The sequence below is a fragment of the Curcuma longa genome, chromosome 11 (assembly GCF_044706935.1).
Source record: "Curcuma longa cultivar G26 ecotype Majalengka, Jawa Barat chromosome 11, ITB_CL_G26_1.1, whole genome shotgun sequence".
Classification (NCBI taxonomy): Eukaryota; Viridiplantae; Streptophyta; class Magnoliopsida; order Zingiberales; family Zingiberaceae; genus Curcuma; species Curcuma longa.
Genome location: NC_133871.1, coordinates 22,976,082 through 22,994,842, shown reverse-complemented (window position 1 = coordinate 22,994,842; position 18,761 = coordinate 22,976,082). Strand labels below are relative to the sequence as shown.

At 33.6% G+C, this 18,761-nt stretch overlaps 2 protein-coding genes across 2 annotated transcripts in view; one reads left to right on the top strand and one right to left on the bottom strand.

Annotated features, from left to right (window-relative positions):
• The window catches only part of LOC141839615 (vacuolar protein sorting-associated protein 54, chloroplastic), a 36,188-nt gene extending 26,510 nt beyond the window's left edge, over window positions 1-9,678 (bottom strand). The window contains exons 1-7 of the mRNA XM_074727404.1: window positions 8,742-9,678; window positions 7,135-7,197; window positions 5,740-5,819; window positions 4,645-4,762; window positions 2,103-2,177; window positions 852-1,008; window positions 677-765 (exon numbers count right to left, since the gene is read on the bottom strand). Coding sequence (XP_074583505.1) covers window positions 677-765; window positions 852-1,008; window positions 2,103-2,177; window positions 4,645-4,762; window positions 5,740-5,819; window positions 7,135-7,197; window positions 8,742-9,575 — 1,416 coding nt within the window. The 5' untranslated portion in view covers window positions 9,576-9,678. The remainder of the gene's footprint in view (window positions 1-676; window positions 766-851; window positions 1,009-2,102; window positions 2,178-4,644; window positions 4,763-5,739; window positions 5,820-7,134; window positions 7,198-8,741) is intronic.
• A 2,194-nt stretch (window positions 9,679-11,872) lies between these two features.
• On the top strand, window positions 11,873-18,002 carry LOC141840917 (G-patch domain-containing protein 1-like). Its single transcript, XM_074729021.1, has 11 exons — window positions 11,873-11,988; window positions 13,164-13,248; window positions 13,353-13,432; window positions 13,531-13,555; window positions 13,646-13,736; window positions 13,822-13,888; window positions 14,022-14,112; window positions 15,331-15,515; window positions 16,337-16,564; window positions 16,632-16,748; window positions 17,729-18,002. Exons 1-11 carry the CDS (start codon window positions 11,911-11,913, stop codon window positions 17,783-17,785), a joined length of 1,104 nt encoding a protein of 367 aa, XP_074585122.1. The 5' UTR covers window positions 11,873-11,910; the 3' UTR covers window positions 17,786-18,002.
• Window positions 18,003-18,761: the final 759 nt, after the last annotated feature.

The following is an 18,761-nucleotide window of genomic DNA, read 5'->3' as shown; positions in this document are numbered from 1 at the left end:
GGAAGATAGGGAAGAGTAAAATATTATGACAACATATTTGGACTCATCATCTAACCTCACACTCAACATCCCTATTCATCACGTGTGAAAATTCAACTAGTCAAATGGAACATTTCGATTTATACTCAAACCCAAGTCCAACTAACAAAGATTAAAACCTTTTGGGAGTACATTGTAATTTACCCTAGATTATACTGGTGAGTACTGTTGAAAAGCTAACTTGGTCAAACTGAAAGGTCCAATTTTAAGTTGGTTTTTGATAGATCAATTATATAAAAAAAATTCTTTTCTCAAGTCATGCACAGAAATTCCACAAAACATGGGAATATATCTTGTTTTTCCTGAGATAAAGAGGTTATCCACAAATGATAGGACCCATTTTCTGTAAACATTTTCAAGTAACAAAATTGACTGAAACAGTAACATAATATTGTGATGATTGGTTTTAACATGTTAACTCTCTTCATGTCCACACACACACACCGCTCCGCCCATTCACAGTCGCACAAGACACCAAGATCAAATGTAAAAGTTTTATTATAAAGATGAGGTGACAGACATCCAGATCCATACTGTTTCAAGTACTTGCATTCCAGTCTGAGTAACATAGACTAGCTATGTGTATGTGAAAATATGATAAGTGAATGGAAAATGGAATAATTCTAAATACTTTTACCTGCACAACTCTGTAAATAGCCTTCAAAAGAAGAACAAAGCTTTCAGGAGATAGACTCCGCAACTTGCTTGCAAGGGACAAACTTCCACCTGATTCAAGATGTAAGAACATGAAAACAAGAAAAATAATATTAATGATCTTTATGTACGCAAAAGAATATGCCAATTGGTCAGACCATCTGAATCACCAACTCTATCGCTGGTAACTAGATCAGAATCCATTGGTCGAGCTAATAGAACTGGAAGAGAAGCAGCGACTGTAGCTTTAATTGAAGCTTTCATTTCAGTAATAAGTGTATCACGGTACAGCCTCAACACAGACGGAAGCTTTGCCTAAAATAAAGTATATAGATCCTCTTAGAAAGAAACAAAATTTTTCTTTAACAAAAGTGAAGGTGTTAGTTAAACCATAGCTAAACAAAGATTACTTGGCAATCACCATTCCACATGAAACTACTGAAGGTATTTTCCTTTAACACATTAGTTAGCATAATCCAAGTCCTATTAAAAAATGGAAAGGGTATGAGAAGTACAGAGATAAATCATGAAAACAATAATTAAGACCATGTTGCTGAATGTCTGAATCGCAGTCTAAATAGCATGTCATGTTGGTCAGCATAGCCAAAACATACACGTTGGACCGACCAAGTAGCACACGACAAAGGTAAGATACACAATACAGGTGTTGACTTCTTCTAAGAGTTTCTTCCAGATTCATGGGTAATGAGAGACAGCAAGCATGGGGCTGTGGCAGAGGTGTGCAATTGTGTGGCAGAGATAAATATAAGTTTCTCACATGTCTTATGTGTCATGCACAAAACTCGCAGTACCGATGGGACACACTCAACAACATAGTCAGTTGATTTTCAGATGTCCACAGGTGTAAGATACAAGATGGTCTTCTTCGTTCCTCTAGCTGCATCAAGGCTTTCATCCAATTCCTCTAGCTTTGTCTTCTTCTTTTCTTTTTGTCGAGAAACCAAACACAAGAAACGGTGCAACCAGCACAATGTGTCAACACAGCATGATATTAGATCATTCCAACTAGAGATCGATACCTAGGCTCATAACAAGAATGCCTTTGTTTGAACAAGAAATAGCCTTCATCCATGCAAATTCAAAGTACATGGGGAAAAGAACAATACAATAAAAAAGTTAATAAATATGAATAAAAAAACACAAATTTCAATCCCAAGCCCAAATGAAAAACGTTGAGTGTTACATTAGACCAAGACAACCAAAGTTAAAATTTCTCTAAATCTATGAAAATGAATGGCCAACCCCATTGTTGGAATAAACACAACCAGAAATGAAGATAAATAAATAGTAAGAAAAGTGAGATTAACTATACACATTAACATTGTTACTTCAAAAAAATATAACATATCTATCAAAATAAAATAAAATGAGGAAGGAAGGAAACTTGCTGTTCTTAGTAGACCAATGATGAGTGGAAGAAGAAAATCTTGAAGGTTAGAGCTTTCCTCATCCTCTAACTTCACCTGCAGTAAAACATAGTACCTTATGTGACTTGCAGTAATTTACATCAGCCTAGTGCATGCAACTATTGAAGTTTAGGCAAATTATTGATATACTTACAGCAATTTTGGACTTCAAATGATGAAAGAAAACAGAGAACAAAAAGGCATTTTGAATAGATGTAAACATGAATTTGACATTAAAAATATTGAAAAGCAAACACACATCAGAGATAGTAAGGTAGGAAATTTGGAAAAGACTACTAATTCTAACAACTGACAGGATAGTTGTTGCAAACTAATTCAAGTAAACTGACTGATATCATAATGGAAAATAGTTGGCAACTAAAAAAAATAATTAGTTCTCTTGTTATCTATCTTCTAGGTATAAAGGAGAGTTGTGACCATGGAATTTTGCCTCCGTACATATCTTGTTAGTAATATTTTCAATTTTTCACATTTTGTATCATCATCCCTAAGGTCTCTGATTAACACATTGAATATCAAACAAATTCTGTGCAGCCAAGGTGCTACATAGAGTATATGAAATTTATGCAAGCTCCAAAGACACAATTGGAACATCTTGTAGAACTATACTATCAAGATGCAAAACAATATATATAAGAAAACATCTATCATAAAATGTATTCAAAAATCAACATACAAAATTCATATAAATGAAACTTTTTCAACTACAGCATCATATATCAAATTAATCAACCTAAGCAATCCATAAAAAGGAAATTGTATAGCAACTACGAAAAATGTAATACAAGTTAAAATTCTACATCTACCACTTAACATAGAACAAATTATGTATCAGTAACATGTAAGCGGTAATATTTAAAAAACAGCAGTTTGAGAGTTGCATCCCCAAGCAAAAAAATTGTAAAAAGATAGCAGTGCTCTTTCTAAAATAGTACTTAGCTACCAGAATATCTTTAGCATGTTCATCATCATAATGATCTTTCTATTTTATATTAGTAGTGGATGGTTTGACTGGACCATTCTTTATTTAACTAGATTGAATTCAACTGAAATGGATTGGCTCATGCATGGGTCCAACTCACATAGAGCTGCGCATTAGGCTACCTACACTGCAATGGCTCACATACTGCAAAATGTCACCACATTAGAAAAGGCAATCTTTGGTTCATACATTAAACACCAAGGTTTGAAATGTTTCAGTACTCAGCCAGATCGAGAAAGTGTTGTTATATCAGTGTCGGAGATGTGCCAAAGAAGAAGGGAAGAGGAGAGGCAGTGGAAGAAGAGGGGAAGGAGAAGAGGTGGCAAAAGAAGGGGGAAAAGGAAGCATTTGATTTCGTCACGCCACTTTTGCTCACAGAAGATTTGTGGAGCTGGCTGAAGGTGCTCACGAGACAGCTTCGTGAAATCACATAGCTTTAGGTGCTTACGGAAGGCTTGCGGTGGAAGAATTCATGAGACAGCTCTGCCAAATCGCATTGTTTTCGTCTCACAAAACAGAAGAAGATTCACAACAAAAGATTCATGAATGGTGTTACAAGATTGTGCCGCCTTGGTGCTTGTGGAACAGCAAAAAATTTGTGGCAGGAGAAAGATCTCATAAACCCTTGTTGAGTTGTTCCACGTATTAGTTGGCAGGCATAATGAAATATTTTGTTCATGCCGGCTGGCACGAAACGAAACTTTAAGTGCTAAGCACCCATATAGATGTATATAAACAACAATTCAGTCATATTTATTTGAAGTTGGAGAAAACTTTGTTTCGCTCATATGTCATTATCATGTGGATGCCAATTCAGCATGATTCTTCTAAAATTCATTTATTTTTCTATGCCTTTCATGATTTAAATATGAAATTGCAACGCTAATGGCAATAGCATGCAATTATAAGCTCAGCAATGTTAAGAAAGACACGAACAATGTTCTTGAAGGTATGCCACAAACCTGTGATTCAAATAATAACTATAAAAGTGAAAACCATAGACGAAAGTATACGCATAATTTTCCATGTTGCTTTCTATGGATGAACTGATATCCCAACTATAAGAAACCAAGTAGATATACAAGTGATTCAACGAGTGGTATGCATAAAACAAAAAAATGAAACTAAAGGGTCGGGTGAAAGATATTAGTGGACCAAGACCTGCCATGCACATCACCATCTGTTACCCAAGTTGGGTACAAGTAGCCGACAAGGGTGCAAATCCAAGAGTCTGGCACATTTTTTATAAAAATTTTATATGTGATTAATAGAAATATTGATGTTCACTCAAAATGTGTGTGTCTAAATGTCACTATCCAATACAGGTACAGATGCAGTAGATAATGAGTCAAAGTATCAAAGATCGCAATAATCTTGTAATTCTAATTCATAACCCTAACTCCATCAACATTTCCTACTTTACGTCAATAGCAAGATGCATATTTATAACTTCAATACTACCACTTTCTCTAGAAAATTAGAAATGACAAAGCATAAGAACAAAGATGAGGGGTGACATACTTGGTCCTCTACTCCTTTCATAAGATCACCAGCCTTACTCACTAATCTTGATAAAATCATTGAATCAACAACCTTGCCATCAGGTATGGAAGCACGCATGAATTCTGCTGAAAGAATGCTACAAAAACGAATATAGCATGTTAAAACCAAACTCTATATAATGAAACAAATAAGTCTCATAAGATAGTAATTATAAATGTCAACGTATAGAGATTAATAAGAAAGCATATATGCAGTTGAAATATTTAACAGGGAAACAAGTCAATTTGTAGCAAATTTATGTAGTAACATCTTTTCTCAGCACAAATAGCTCTAGTTGTATGAATATTCCACGGTTGGCATTGCAGTCTTTAAGATAAGAAATTCTAGACATGACTCAATCTTGGTGCTGAAGAAATTTATAAAGTTTCAGAAAAAAAAGAAAAATAATTTCAAAAGTGAATGCAATGGTGCGACAGCAAACCAGCATGACTTGATATCAAAAATATACATCTCAAGAATGAAATTAACTTCCTACAGTTACAATAAAGGTGAAAAATCAAGACATTCATCAGATAATTAAGCCAATCGCCTAAGACTAACTATTGCATATGCAAAAAGATTGATTCAGAATCAATCATCAACCAAAAAGGTAAAGATCAAGTATTAGAAAGAACTACTAACTCTTTTAAATAGCAACAGTAAAGCCTTCCAAATAGAAAGATCGAAGGATGAGCATTGTCATAAGTTGTTTGTGCTTAAATTCTGGATAGATGACGAGACAGTCAATAGCAACGACAGTTGGTTCACTTCACTATCATTATTACAATGCCTAAAAATTAAAATACCACTATTTCTATCGGTTATCGGCTAACACCAAGATAAAAATAGAAACCTACTGTGTCAAGCTATCAAAGGCATTAAGAAGTAGCACAAAGCAAGAGTAATAATGTTCAGCAACGCCAGTAATTGACCCAGTGAACAAATAGTCTATTTTTTCCAGTCAAAAGGTATCTTTTTAGTTAGCGTAAGTCATGTATTAATTTCTGAGACCCCAAATCAGCATATGAAGTATAACCAAAAATGTGTTTGGAAACATCGAAGGTTGGGGCAAACCTATTTATCGAATCCAAGGAACTTGACAACTGATCTCGAAGATGGCGAAAACAATGAAGACCAACAAGCTCATCAGTATCCTGTTTTGTGATCATTGATCAAATAAGGAAAAGAAAAAAGTGAACAAGGTGATCATTAAAAAATTTAATGTGAGATTGTGCAGATTCAACGATTCAGCAATCATAAAACAAACGTAGCTTTATGTATCAACTTATTTTCTTTTTCAATGTGTTGAGCTAATGAATTAAGATGAAGCCCTATAGTAATGAATTAGAATACCCACTAGATTGAAAGAATATTCATCCAGACATCAAGCAGTAATGGCTACCCCTATGAAAAAATAAATGAATAACATAACTTCAGAAAAAAATATATCTTCTCTTCCATGTGAATGCAAGGCACTTTGCAGAAGACAAAGATACCCTACTACTATCCTTTCATTATTGAACATACTTGTAGCTTTTCAGATGCATCTCAGACAATAAGTTGAAACCTGTTAGTACTCTTACTGAACTGATAAGGTTACTTGTCTGAAAAATACTAACAGAAATTGTAGAGAAATCCACACTTGAGATTCGAGGGCAGGAGCTTATTGTTATGAAAGATTTTGCTAAGCTTCACGAAAGGAATTTTTTTAGGTTAGCTTTAAGTACAATATTACCTAAGAAAATTGTTTTTGCAGGAAATTATTTCACTTTATTCCTTGCACTCCATATTACTAAGTTACCTCCAATAGAAGAATAGCATTTCAAAGTACACTAAGCATATATGCATAGAAGAACCTTCAACATCAAGAGGTTAATGCTTCTTTGTTTTTACCAAGAAGAATTTCATTCACACCTTTTAATATAATATAAAATCCTTGATGATGGTTTGTAAAAGACATAGCTGGCCCATAATCCAAAACTAGGCCAATTCATGGAATAACAATCTGCTAAGCCTAATCCAATTTTGGTCCATTTTCAGATGTCTTCACTACCCAAAGAGATACAACAAAAGAAGTTCCATATGATCTATGATTGAGTGGAGATTGAAAATCAAAATATATTGGGAGGAATTAACCAAGACACCCAAGAAAAAAAGATCAAAGTTCTGTATTGAAATGATCAACAAGAGTTACAATCTATTAGTAATAGAAACTAATAATGTAGAACAAAAAACTCCTCATACGAAAAAAGTTTGCATTCAAAAAAAAAATTATGCCACAAAGTATGAGATTCATTAGTAGTGATTGATGACAAATCCCTACAATTGAAAAAATGTCCTAAAATAATACTGTGAGTCAAGACATTGAACCAAATATAAATAAAAAATAAAAACAAATCCATAATTAGCCTTCGTTTCATGCATCATCTCAGATCTAAAATATTAAAAAAAAAACAATCCAAAACTTACCAGCAACTGTCGCAAATCATCTATCACATCTAAAGCACCAGCACAATCTGCTGCTGCAACAAGCTGCACTAGACCATTATGTTGCATCATATTTTGTTCAAATCAGAGATAAGAAATGTAAGCTATAAACAAATTGAGAGAAAAGCAAACATTCTGGCAGAAGTACATACTAAAAGAATTTCGTAATTGTTTAGGATGCAATGATCTAAAGTTTTCCTATTTTCATTCGATTACAAGAAAAATAATGCAAAAGAATCTACCAAGAAAGGTTATAAAATATTCAAATTAAATATAATTTTTTGAACTTTGAAAAACACTGAATAGGGGATAAAGAAAACAAAATGTTTAATCAAAATCACTTGACATCATGAATCTATGCATGCTTCTAAATTCACATAGCTTAAGGCCCTTTGAATTCAAAAGCATGTTTCCACAAGCACTAGAAATCCATAAGAACAATTTTAAACCCTGCCCTCCCATCTTTAAAGAAGTGAGGGAACCATCCATCCTAGACAAAGTCACAAATACACAGGAATTTTTCCTTGTATATGTGGAGTGTTTGTATGGAAATTTGTGTAAGTACTTAATTGTGGTGATATGATGGTAGCCATTACATAACAAATTCTCTCTAAAAGCAATCTTAAGATTTCATAGAATTTTATGCTCATGCAAAGGTGTAAAACAGTGGACAATAGTGTACCAACATTAACTACTCCCTCACTACTATCCTTTAGCGAAACAATACACAGTGAGAAAACCCCATGATAGTCCAAAATAGAACACATTTTATATGCCCAATTGATAAAACCATTGAGCTCCAGCAATATAAATCTTTGAATATGCAAATCATCCTATATGCCTTGTTGACAAGGAATTAGTTTGTTCCTATAGTTGTCATTTTATGCAAGTCTGGTAGTGTTATTATGATTGTGTTTCAAGTAATATAATATTTTCATAGCCATGATTGCAGCTAATTTTGAGTAGCATTCATATTTTTAGAGCATTGTAAAACTTCTACATTTGCGCAAGCACATAGAGGCTCAGGAAGAGCCAGAACTTGGCACGTTAGAGCACCTATGACTTTTAACTCGTGGTTATCCGCATAAGTCAATGGTGAAAGTTTAAAACATCAAATTAAGTAAATAATTGGGTAACATATTATGTATATTAACAATGTGACCTGTTGAATGGTTCAAATATCTTAAGAATTAAGATGCACGTATCATGATCCTGTATAGTTCAATCATGCATTCTGATATTCAACTTAAAATTTCAATAATATATTGAACTTTTATTTTGTGTTTTAGAATGACACAACAAGAGTGCCTACACAAATTCTTCACAGGAAAACCAATAAGAAGCCCATAATTTGCATTGAAGCTTAATAACAAGTTCAGTGATTTTAGATACTTCTTTGCTTAATGAGATTATTATAGCTATTACATTTTCCCATCAATCTATTAACTGGTTCAACAAAGAGGTACTGAACAAGAAAGAATCTCCAACGAGTTAGAGAAACAGCGTTCTATTACCAGATAATATCTGTTCTGCACAGAAATCATACAGCAATTTGATTACAAAAGGAATGAGAGAATGACAAGTTGTACCAGTTTCATTGCCCCAAGTGCTTGGCTGACGTAGAGGATGACAGTGAGCTTCTGGTGCAGTGCTAATAGATTTCCACGGGTGGCATTCAGCTCTTGCACTTTTCTTGCTGACCCAACAAGATCTCCAGTTAGGATCCGGATAGTTTCCTTCAGTTCCCGAATCCTCACACATGCTTCCACGATCTGCCCATTCAGACCCTGAAGCTGGCCCTGAGCTTCATAGAATGAATCCGATCGCAGTGAGATCTCCCTCACCAAATGCATCTCAACAACGTCCAGGTATTGCGTCAGTCTCTCTTGGAGGGCCATGTTCTCTTCGACCGACGGTGAGAAAGAGCATGCTGCCTTAAACGTGGCGCCCTCCTCCAACGCGAAGTCCTCTTTGAAAAACAACGACGGAACCTCCCGGAGACAAGCCACCAGGGCCTCCCCTTGCCCTCGGACCTCTCCTTCGCCACCAGAAGCGGCGTCGGCAGCAGCGGCGCTCTCCTTTGATCTATGGCTGAGGATGTCCTCGAACCGCGAATATGCATCAGAGACAGACGAAATGTAGGGAAGAAAGTCGGCGCGAGCGACCTCGGGGAACGAGACGGACGGAGCGAAGGGAGCAGTGAGGTCGGGGTAGGCGGCAGAAGAGGAGGACCACCAGAGAGACCAAGAAGCATCGGAGCGGCCAGCATGGGGGTTGTTAAGGATCGAGGCAAGGCTGTGACTGACGGCGCTGCTGCCGGCAGAGGAGGAAGGGGAATCGAGATCATGGGATCGGCTGGAGGCCGAGCTGGAGCGTCCGATGGACGCCAGATCTCGGAGGCGGGAAGGCGGTGGCGCCTCCATCTCGGCAGTGGCAGGTGGGGGATTAGAAGCGGACGTGCATGGGAGATCTGGAACCCTAGAGCTGGAGAGGGACGCCGACGAGATGCAGCCAGATCCTGATCGAGGAGGATGAGAACTATGAGCTTATAATTGGCTTCCTACCCTACAAAGAAACATAATAGCCGAAATCAGATCTGATAATTTTTCTTTTTTAATACAGAAATAATTTTAAAATGCAGGTTTTATTTTAATAATTGATAAAAAAAATTATAAGATTAAATTAAAATCGAGCGTTCAAATTTTAAAAATGGAAAAAAAAAATTATAATTTTAAAATGCAGGTTTTATTTTAATAATTGATAAAAAAATTATAGGATTAAACTAAAATCGAGCTTTCAGATTTTAAAAATGAAAATATATATATAATTTTAAAATGCAGGTTTTATTTTAATAATTGATAAAAAAAATATAGGATTAAATTAAAATCGAGCGTTCAGATTTTAAAAATTAAGAAAAAAATTTTAAAAATAATCATCAGCGATCGCTTATATAATAATCACCGACTCCACCATTCCCCATCTCTGAATCTTGATGGCTAACACCATCTCCAACCACAAAATCTATTTTGGTGCATTTTCAACACCAATTTGGTGTCATTACAACACCAATTTTTTTTCAACTCCAATCAATACACACCATTTCCTACATTAAAAGAAATATTCCTTAGAATATTCTATTTTTCCATCTTATAATTTATTATTTAATGTATATATTAATTTCAACATACATATTAATTTGTTAAATATTTTAATGAAATTATCAATATTATAAATTTTAAAATATTTATAATCTTAATAATATAACAAATATTTTAAATACTACTCATTTAAGTTAATAACTAATATAAATTTATAATATATAAAATTTACAAAAGAAATTTAATTTAATTAAATAATATTAATTTATAATATTTAAGAATATTTTAAATACAAATTAAATATTATAATATATTTATTTAAAATAAATAATTACTTGCACCATTTTGATGCAAGTGAACAGTGCAACACCATCCTGGTGCTGGTGCTGCACTGTTCACTTGCACCAAAATGGTACCAAATTTGGGGTATTCATTGGAATTTATTTGGTGTTTTTTTACACCAAAATGGTGGAATAAGGCATCCATTGGAGATGCTCTAAGAAAGGAAAAAGAACGCGCTGCTTCAAACGATTGATTGCTACCGCCGCGGTCGTTGTTGCCATGGTAAAGGCCGCTACTGCCGCGGCATCCATCGCAGTAGCTGCTGCCGCGGCATCCACCGTAGCAGCTGCTGTCGCGATTGTGGCTGCTGCCTCCTAGACGGCAATTGCCGATGTTTAAAAAATAATAAATTATATTTATTAATTTAATAAATTATTTTATTAAAATAATTATTTTTAAAAAATTATTTTATTAAAATAAAATTATCATATTATATTTATTAATTTAACTAATTATTTTAATAACATATTTATTTTAATAAATTATTTTATTAATATAAATATAAATTTGTTTTAAATTAAAAAAAATAAAATTAAGGAATTATATTTATTAATTTAATGAATTATTTTATTGAAATAATTATTTTAATAAATTATAAAATTAAAAAATATATTTATTAATTTAATCAATTATTTTATTAAAATCATTATTTTTAATGAATTATTTTATTAAAATAATTTATTAAATTAATAAATATAATTCATTAATTTTATTTTTAAAAATTTACAATAAATTATTTTTTAAATTTATAAATATTTAAATTAAAATTTATTAATTAATTAATTTGATTTCAATTAGATTTCATAGTACTTTTGTAGTTATGATGTATTAGAAGGTCAGGTTTGACCCTTTTCTAATATGGTTATTCTCGTTCTTGTATGATTTTTTCTTTTTCATAATAAGATGATATTTTTATTAAAAAAATTTATTTTATTTATAATTTTTTATATTAATAAATAAACATATTTTTTAATTTTATTTTTTAGAAAATAAAAAATAATATATCATACTAGTATTTTTTATTTTTTAAAAATTAAATCAGAAAATAAAAAAATAGAAATAAAAAATAAAAAAAATTCTAAACCAAACCCCCTTTAAATGTTCAATTTTATAATAACTACTTATGATCTCACCGCTGATGAAGGAAAGGGAAGAAGTGAAGTGAGTCATTTAAAAGTGGCATTTCTTTATATTAATGGAAAAAGAGGTGTCTTCGTATAAAAAAAAACTATTACTTATTAGGGTTAAGCGTGGGAAGTTCAGTTGCGGCGGGTGTGCGAGCGGGGGCAGGGCGGTGTGGAACGAAGGTTGTTGAAGGATGGCGACGCCGGAAATCCCCGCCTGCTACTCCGGAGTCGCTCGGGACTCCGCCGCCTTTCGCTTCATGAAACAAATGGTTCGTGTTACTTCTTCCATACGCATCAATTTCACCCATTATTTCGTCTGATGAAATGCTTTACGAAATGTATCGATCCGTGTTGCTCTCTAACGTTATAATTTATATTTGGCTCATGATCTTGTTGGTATTTCATGTATTGCGCGCTTATATCCACTTGACTTGCCCTTTTTTTTTTGTCTGTGTAGTGAATTAAAATTCTTCACGATATCAGGGATTGGGTTGGTCATGTGTATTCAACGTTGATTTTTTTACGAATAAAAAGGAATCGATATCATGTATTATGGCGCCTTATCTTCTGCAAGGAGGTTCAAGTTGTTTTCATCAATTATCTACGTTAGATAGTATAACTTTGTTTATGAAGAAATGTGCAATAAAAATTACTGGAATACGGGATTCGAGAATTTGAATTGCAGCAGTGTAATTACCTTTTTAACAATGCTGAAATATCTATACATATGATTGGCACCTCCCATTTCATTACTTTCTAGTGATTATTTTAATTTGCATCATTTTCTAAAGTAGCATTGAAGTCATACAATTGAGTTGAAATCTAATCTAGAGTAGCCTGACCCACGACACATGACAAGCAACTCATAGCTTTGATTTAGTATGCACCTCCACCATAGCTTGCCTGATCATCAATGGATACATGGAATACTAAGTCATCTTTCAAAATAAGGCAATAATTTGTACTGATGGATACCTCAAAATTTGCTACGCTACAACAACAATTGTTACTGTAGTGTCGTTGAGTTGGAGGGTAGGCATCCCACTACCCTCCACATGTTCCATTTTAATCTCATGTTACTAATAGTGGTCACAAAACATAGTAAGCTTATGGTACCACCATTGCCACAATCCAATTGCAGGAAAATGTCTAATCATACCTGCAAGTGAATAGTTGGTACTCAGTATCACTAGCGAAAATTTACCAAGCTCTATTCATGGTAAACTGATTTATATTGCGCTAATCATGGTTAATCAGGAGATAGATATTGTAAACTGATTTATATTGTGCTAATCATGGTATTATTTATAGCCAATTTATTTCTATTATTCTTTTGTTCTGGAACAATGATTATGCAAGTTGAACCATACGTGGACAGGAATTGCTTCTGCTTAAGGCATCTTCCTGTGTAGTTTATTTGTGCTTTCTTCTTAACTTCTTGTAGGGCTGGGAAGAAGGTGAAGGCCTTGGCAAAGAAAAGCAAGGCATTAAGGGTCATATCAGAGTGAAAAACAAGCAGGACACAGCAGGTTATCAATGATTTTCTAACTAGGATAGCTATTGCTTGAATAAATTAGTAAAATCACTTTTTTTTTTAAATTTAGAATTATTTAATTAATGATTCATCTGGTAGGAATTGGTTTGGATAAGGCTTCTAATAACTGGGCGTTTGATACTTCCCAATTTGACGATATTCTTAGAAGGCTAAAAGTGGTAATGTTGTTGCTCAGATGATGTAAATTTGGAGCCTTCTTGTTACCGTCTTTTTGAATTTTATCTTATCATTTTCCTTTGTTCTTTCATTTATGCAGCAAGTAGCTGTACCTTATGAGAAAGGTATTGTTTGGAAATTTTGATATTTAGCTAATTTGGTTGTTAGCTTTTACAATGCTTCAACCATTTCGATCTGTGTTTTTTGACATGCAGAAGCTAGACTGATAGAAAATGATGAGATTGAATCTACAAATGATGTATCAAATAAAGATCCAGTCGTTAAGGTCACTAGGCCTCAAGGAAGGTTGATTACTTTCCTCATTCTAGTAGTTGGACTACTCATGCAAACTTCTCTTCTTGTGGTGTTAATTTTCTGTAGTTTCAAATAGGTATAAGAGAAGAGAGAGGGGTAAGAGTGTGAATTCATACTCGGCCGAGGATCTTCAAGGAATTCTTGTAAGAGATTAGCCATTTGTGTATATATTTTTTTAATCAATTCCTGTTTCTCTGTGTGCTCACTAACACGTTTCACAACAATAAACGATTACAAATATGCAAGATGGTGTTCACATGGACATGTTATTTTCAGGTTAGTAAAGCTGAGGACTGTAGCCAGACTGATCTTGATGTTGAAAATGAAACTTTATACATGCCAGCTGATTCAAACATTGATCAGGAAGGTATGCAGCTAACATTCACTGTGTTTCTTTTTTTTTTTTAGTTTGATTTTTTTTTATTTGATTATTAAGTTGGTCAACTTGTGGGATGCATATTGCTAATTGTGCAGCACGCATTTGAATTCAAAGAGTTTTACTTTATATTGCTGGTAATTCTGGAATATTGTCTTCACACTTATACTCTACATAGGACCTCAAAGAGTTCTACCAATGTTGGATTTTTCGTTGTAATATTTTTATTTTGCTGCTCTTAAGACATATTATAAGTTTGAACTGTATATTTTTTTAGATATTGTGAATTGCAGATACCTTTTGGATTAATTTGTTAACCACTTAAACCTTGATCTTGTCTCTGCCTAAGTATGTCCAAAGAGTTCTGTAGTTAAGAGGTCATATTGTTAATCAAGACTCTAATGGGTTCTTTTTGGAAAAGTTTCAGTCACACTTAAATTGATTGGGACCTATTATACAGTTGATCTTTTAAATAAATCTTAGTTAATACCATGATAACTTTCTTCGAATGCTTTTGCAATGATCCTGCTTGGAAACTAATCAATATAAAATTATGTAACAATTGCATGTGTAATGAATAATCTGAAATATAATGAATGTGTATTGTTGTAATTAATCGTTTCAAAATCATTGTTATGGGCAAGAGATCCATGTGTAAATATACAAGGGTAGAGGATCTACATGTAATATTTTATATGTCATAATATGTATATAAAGGTAGATGAGGTTATACAAGGTTCCTATAAGGAATAATTTCTACCATAATATGGTATCAGAGCTATCCTCACCTTGTCTTGTTGTCGTTGTGGTTGTGGCTGTGTAATCAATCACATCTCTTCATCCAATTCTGCCCATGCGTGATTCTGAGATCATTACATTTTTATGGTTCTGGAAACCTTAATCACCATCAAATTCCCTCACATAATAACTTAAATAAAAAGATAAATCAATAAGAAAATGCAGCAAAGAAAAAAAATAGTATCTCACAGAATGTGCTTATACAAATTAAAAAATTGATATTAAATACAGACCTTTTGCCTTAAATAAGTTTAAATTTGAACTTTTTGCCATTTTATCTATTCACTGACATTTTCACTTTCTGAGTTCTTGTGTTGCTTTTACTATTTTTAGATTTCTTATACATGTTTCCTTTGCTCTTACTCTTCTACTTGGGAAATTAATGCTTATCTTGTCCTTTGCATGTGGTAGTGAGCTGCAAAGAGGAAAATGCACAGTGGTGGGGCCACAAACTTGGATTCATTTCTGGAGGGTTTCTTGGAGCGAAATTACATACTAGTAGGTCCTCCTTACCTCAGGATTCTGAACCTCCATCTTCAAATGAGCGCAAGACATTTGCTGAAGAAGATCAAGAAAATTTGTATAAGCTCGTTCATGTGGGTGATTTCTTTGATTTAATACTTTTCATTCTTAGGCCTGCAACCTCAAGATGCCTATTTTTCTTGAATATTGTCTTAGACATCATGGGTAGGATAATGCGTACCTTTTTCCCAAGGTATATGAAGTCATGGTATTACATTGATAACACTTTGGAAAGTTATATTGTTGGCAATATCAATGTATTAAAATCAGTTCTAGGTGGTAGGCGGGGTGTCTAGGAGGTATGATATTAAAATATGAAACTATAGTTAGACAGCCATGTTTACATTCATAAATTCTAATTATATATCACATTGCAAGAACACATACTAAAAATCACTCAAGATAGAATAACGAAATATAACCTATTTCCCATTGCCACTAATTGAACAAAACTCATAATAAAACATTACATTCTTCTTGATTCTTCATGTTTGCATTGAATTGAATATATAACCTAGATAATTGAATTTAGGTTATAATAACAAAAAATAACCTAAATACGAATCTCTTCCATTCTTCTTGATTCCTCATGTTTGCATTGAATTGAACATTAACTAGATCTTTGTTGTTCAAATGTTGTTTATTTGTCTTCATACTTAGTTGGCTTGAAATTAGTAAATCGATTTGACTAAGTGAGGTAATTGAACACCAAAGCCCCATATGGCTGCATATCCATGATATGAATTATACCATATCAGAGTGGTGTATGGGATATGCAAATAATAATCTTAATCCTACATACATAAATGTGGCCCATGTACCATTAAAACAGTGCATCTTTTAATAGCTTTCACATGGATGGTTGCTGATAATTTCTCTTGTTCCATATTTACAGGATAAAGCTACAACAGGAAAACAAGGGCTTGGGATCAAGGATCAGCCAAAGAAGATTGCTGGTTGCCACTGGAATGGGAAAAAAACATCTTTTGATGACAGTGAAGTTGAGCACTCTGATGATTCTAATGGCCCAGCAAAGAGGAAGCAGAGTGAGGATTTAGAAGCTAATGATACTGTGCAGCCAAAGATAAAGCTAAAGAAGTTGTGCAGAGTGTTGCTTCATCAGGTTCCATTTTAGCCATACTATAGCTTATCTAGTGTCTTCACTTTGTTAACACGAATAATCATCTCAGGCACCTTCACATTCAATGAAGTTGAGGAAGCTTAAACTACATGTTGAGGCACACTCTGGTTCTCTCCTTTCGGACTTTTCGTCAAAGCATGATGCTTTGTCATACTTGAAGAGAAAGGTAACTTTTACTTGAAGTATTTTGTTAATATTTATTCTTAGCTGCTCATCGTTTCTCACTAGTTTTGCTAGACACGTTGAAATCTTGGTAGATATTTATTCCTATCTAAATCAATTATAATGAAAATTCCTTTCTAGATACAATTTAATTGATATACAAGTAAATATAGATTATATTTATTCACCAAAGCATAATATTGTTTATTACAGACATGTCTTGATTATTGCATGTGACATTAAGTATAGGAAATATACCATTAGGTGGTTGCATTTGGTATGCTTGATTGGTCGTTGCATTTGGTATGCTTGATTGGAGCAGAATTGAAATCGTTAATTCCACAATGATTCTGTTCAAATGTGTCGATGGATAATTTGAGGGGGAATGATCCATTTCAATGAATAACTTAATCAGTAAAACATCATTGTACCTTTATTAAACATAACATCTGTTATCAAGTTATCATCTCAAAATTGCAGTTGAGATGAATAAAATGAGCGAATCGAACAGATTGAGCAAGTCAGTTGGGTCAGATGGCTAGGTGAACTGATTGGGTTGATCAGGGTTGACTGAGCGGATTAGTTAGGCTGGGTGGACCAAGCGAGATTGTTGGACTAGGCGAGCTGAGCATACCTCGTAGGTAGATCGATGAGATTGATTGGCCACTCAAAACATACAACATAGATCAAATTGTTTGGAATGGAGTAACAAATAGCGAAGAAGGATGACTAGGGAATAACAATTGCATGGGTGGTATTTCGACGTCATTTTTGTAACAGAAGGGCCAAGTGTTCGTTTATGCTGAACAAATTTAACCACATGATAGTTGTATACTTTTTTGCAGATTTTATTTTTTTGACAAGCTGTTAATCTTTTTTGGTCAATCCGTATTGTCATTTGTTGTATAGATCTGCATCTTTCTCTGTAGTTGATTTTGGCTTTTGTAAATGTTATTGCTATTATTTTCCTTTTTGTGTGTGCAGTTGGAAGGCAGCAAGGCATTCGTTGTGGAAGGCAAAAGAGTCTCACTGGCCGCGTGAAATCATCATCTGTTAATGTAGTACAGAGTGCAGTATTATCATTATTTTTATATTTATTATTATTATTATTATTATTATTCAATTTTCTATATGAAACCTGTAGTTCTCCATTTCCATAGCATGGAATATGTAATAGTCTCTCGTTTAGGAAAAATTTTGCTGAGGATCAATGTGTTGTTTTTATTAACGCGGACTACTTGATCACTAGGACGATAAACTGCTTGATTATTTTTTTTAATAACAAGATTGTTAAGAACTTTGAAATACTTTTCTCTCCTGTGAACCTCTAATACAATCTCAACCAGTTAGAGTAACGAAGTAGCTGACATTGTGCTCATTCTATTGGTTTAATATTCTGCTTCTCATACATATTAGGTGTTTATTAGACTTCACTAAATCAAATGAATGATTTGGTTGGTAACACTTTCTTAACATGTATACAAGTTTCCTTCTACAGACGTTTCAAGTTGATGGGAGCATGTCTATGTAAGTGCCATACGAAGTTTATTTACCTGAAATCAGCTTATTTATGAATATTTTATTCATTTACAATGCAAAATTTAGTGTACAATAAGTGTTGGTCTCTTTCAACTTTTTATGCCAGAAATTGCAATTCCCTCATGAAATCAGCTTATACTATTCTAGGAAGTTCAAAGGTCATGAAGTAGCCATAACTAAGACAATCAATTGTTACTTGATAAATATTTTCAGTATGAACAAGATTAAGCCAAATAGATATCAAACTTGTAATAAAGCAAGAAAGAAAAGATGTATTGCAAACATGAAGTGGAGAGGCAAGATGCTTATTTATAGCAATAAAAAATAAATGTTGACTCCTAAAACAATTAGACAAACTGCACACAGCTCTATTTTACACTTTCATTCGAGAAAAGGAAGCTCGCCACTGTGCCAAAGTTCATAAAACTGTCAAATGATCATATTTGAACCTGTTAAAGCAAATGATGTCCCTAATGCA

Excerpts from the sequence above, each read along its gene's own strand:
- LOC141840917 (XM_074729021.1), top strand. The coding sequence starts at position 11,911 with ATGGCGACGCCGGAAATCCCCGCCTGCTACTCCGGAGTCGCTCGGGAC. Across the intron at positions 13,249-13,352 it reads AAACAAGCAGGACACAGCAG|GAATTGGTTTGGATAAGGCT; the intron begins GTTATCAATGAT and ends TTCATCTGGTAG. Across the intron at positions 16,565-16,631 it reads GCAGAGTGTTGCTTCATCAG|GCACCTTCACATTCAATGAA; the intron begins GTTCCATTTTAG and ends TAATCATCTCAG.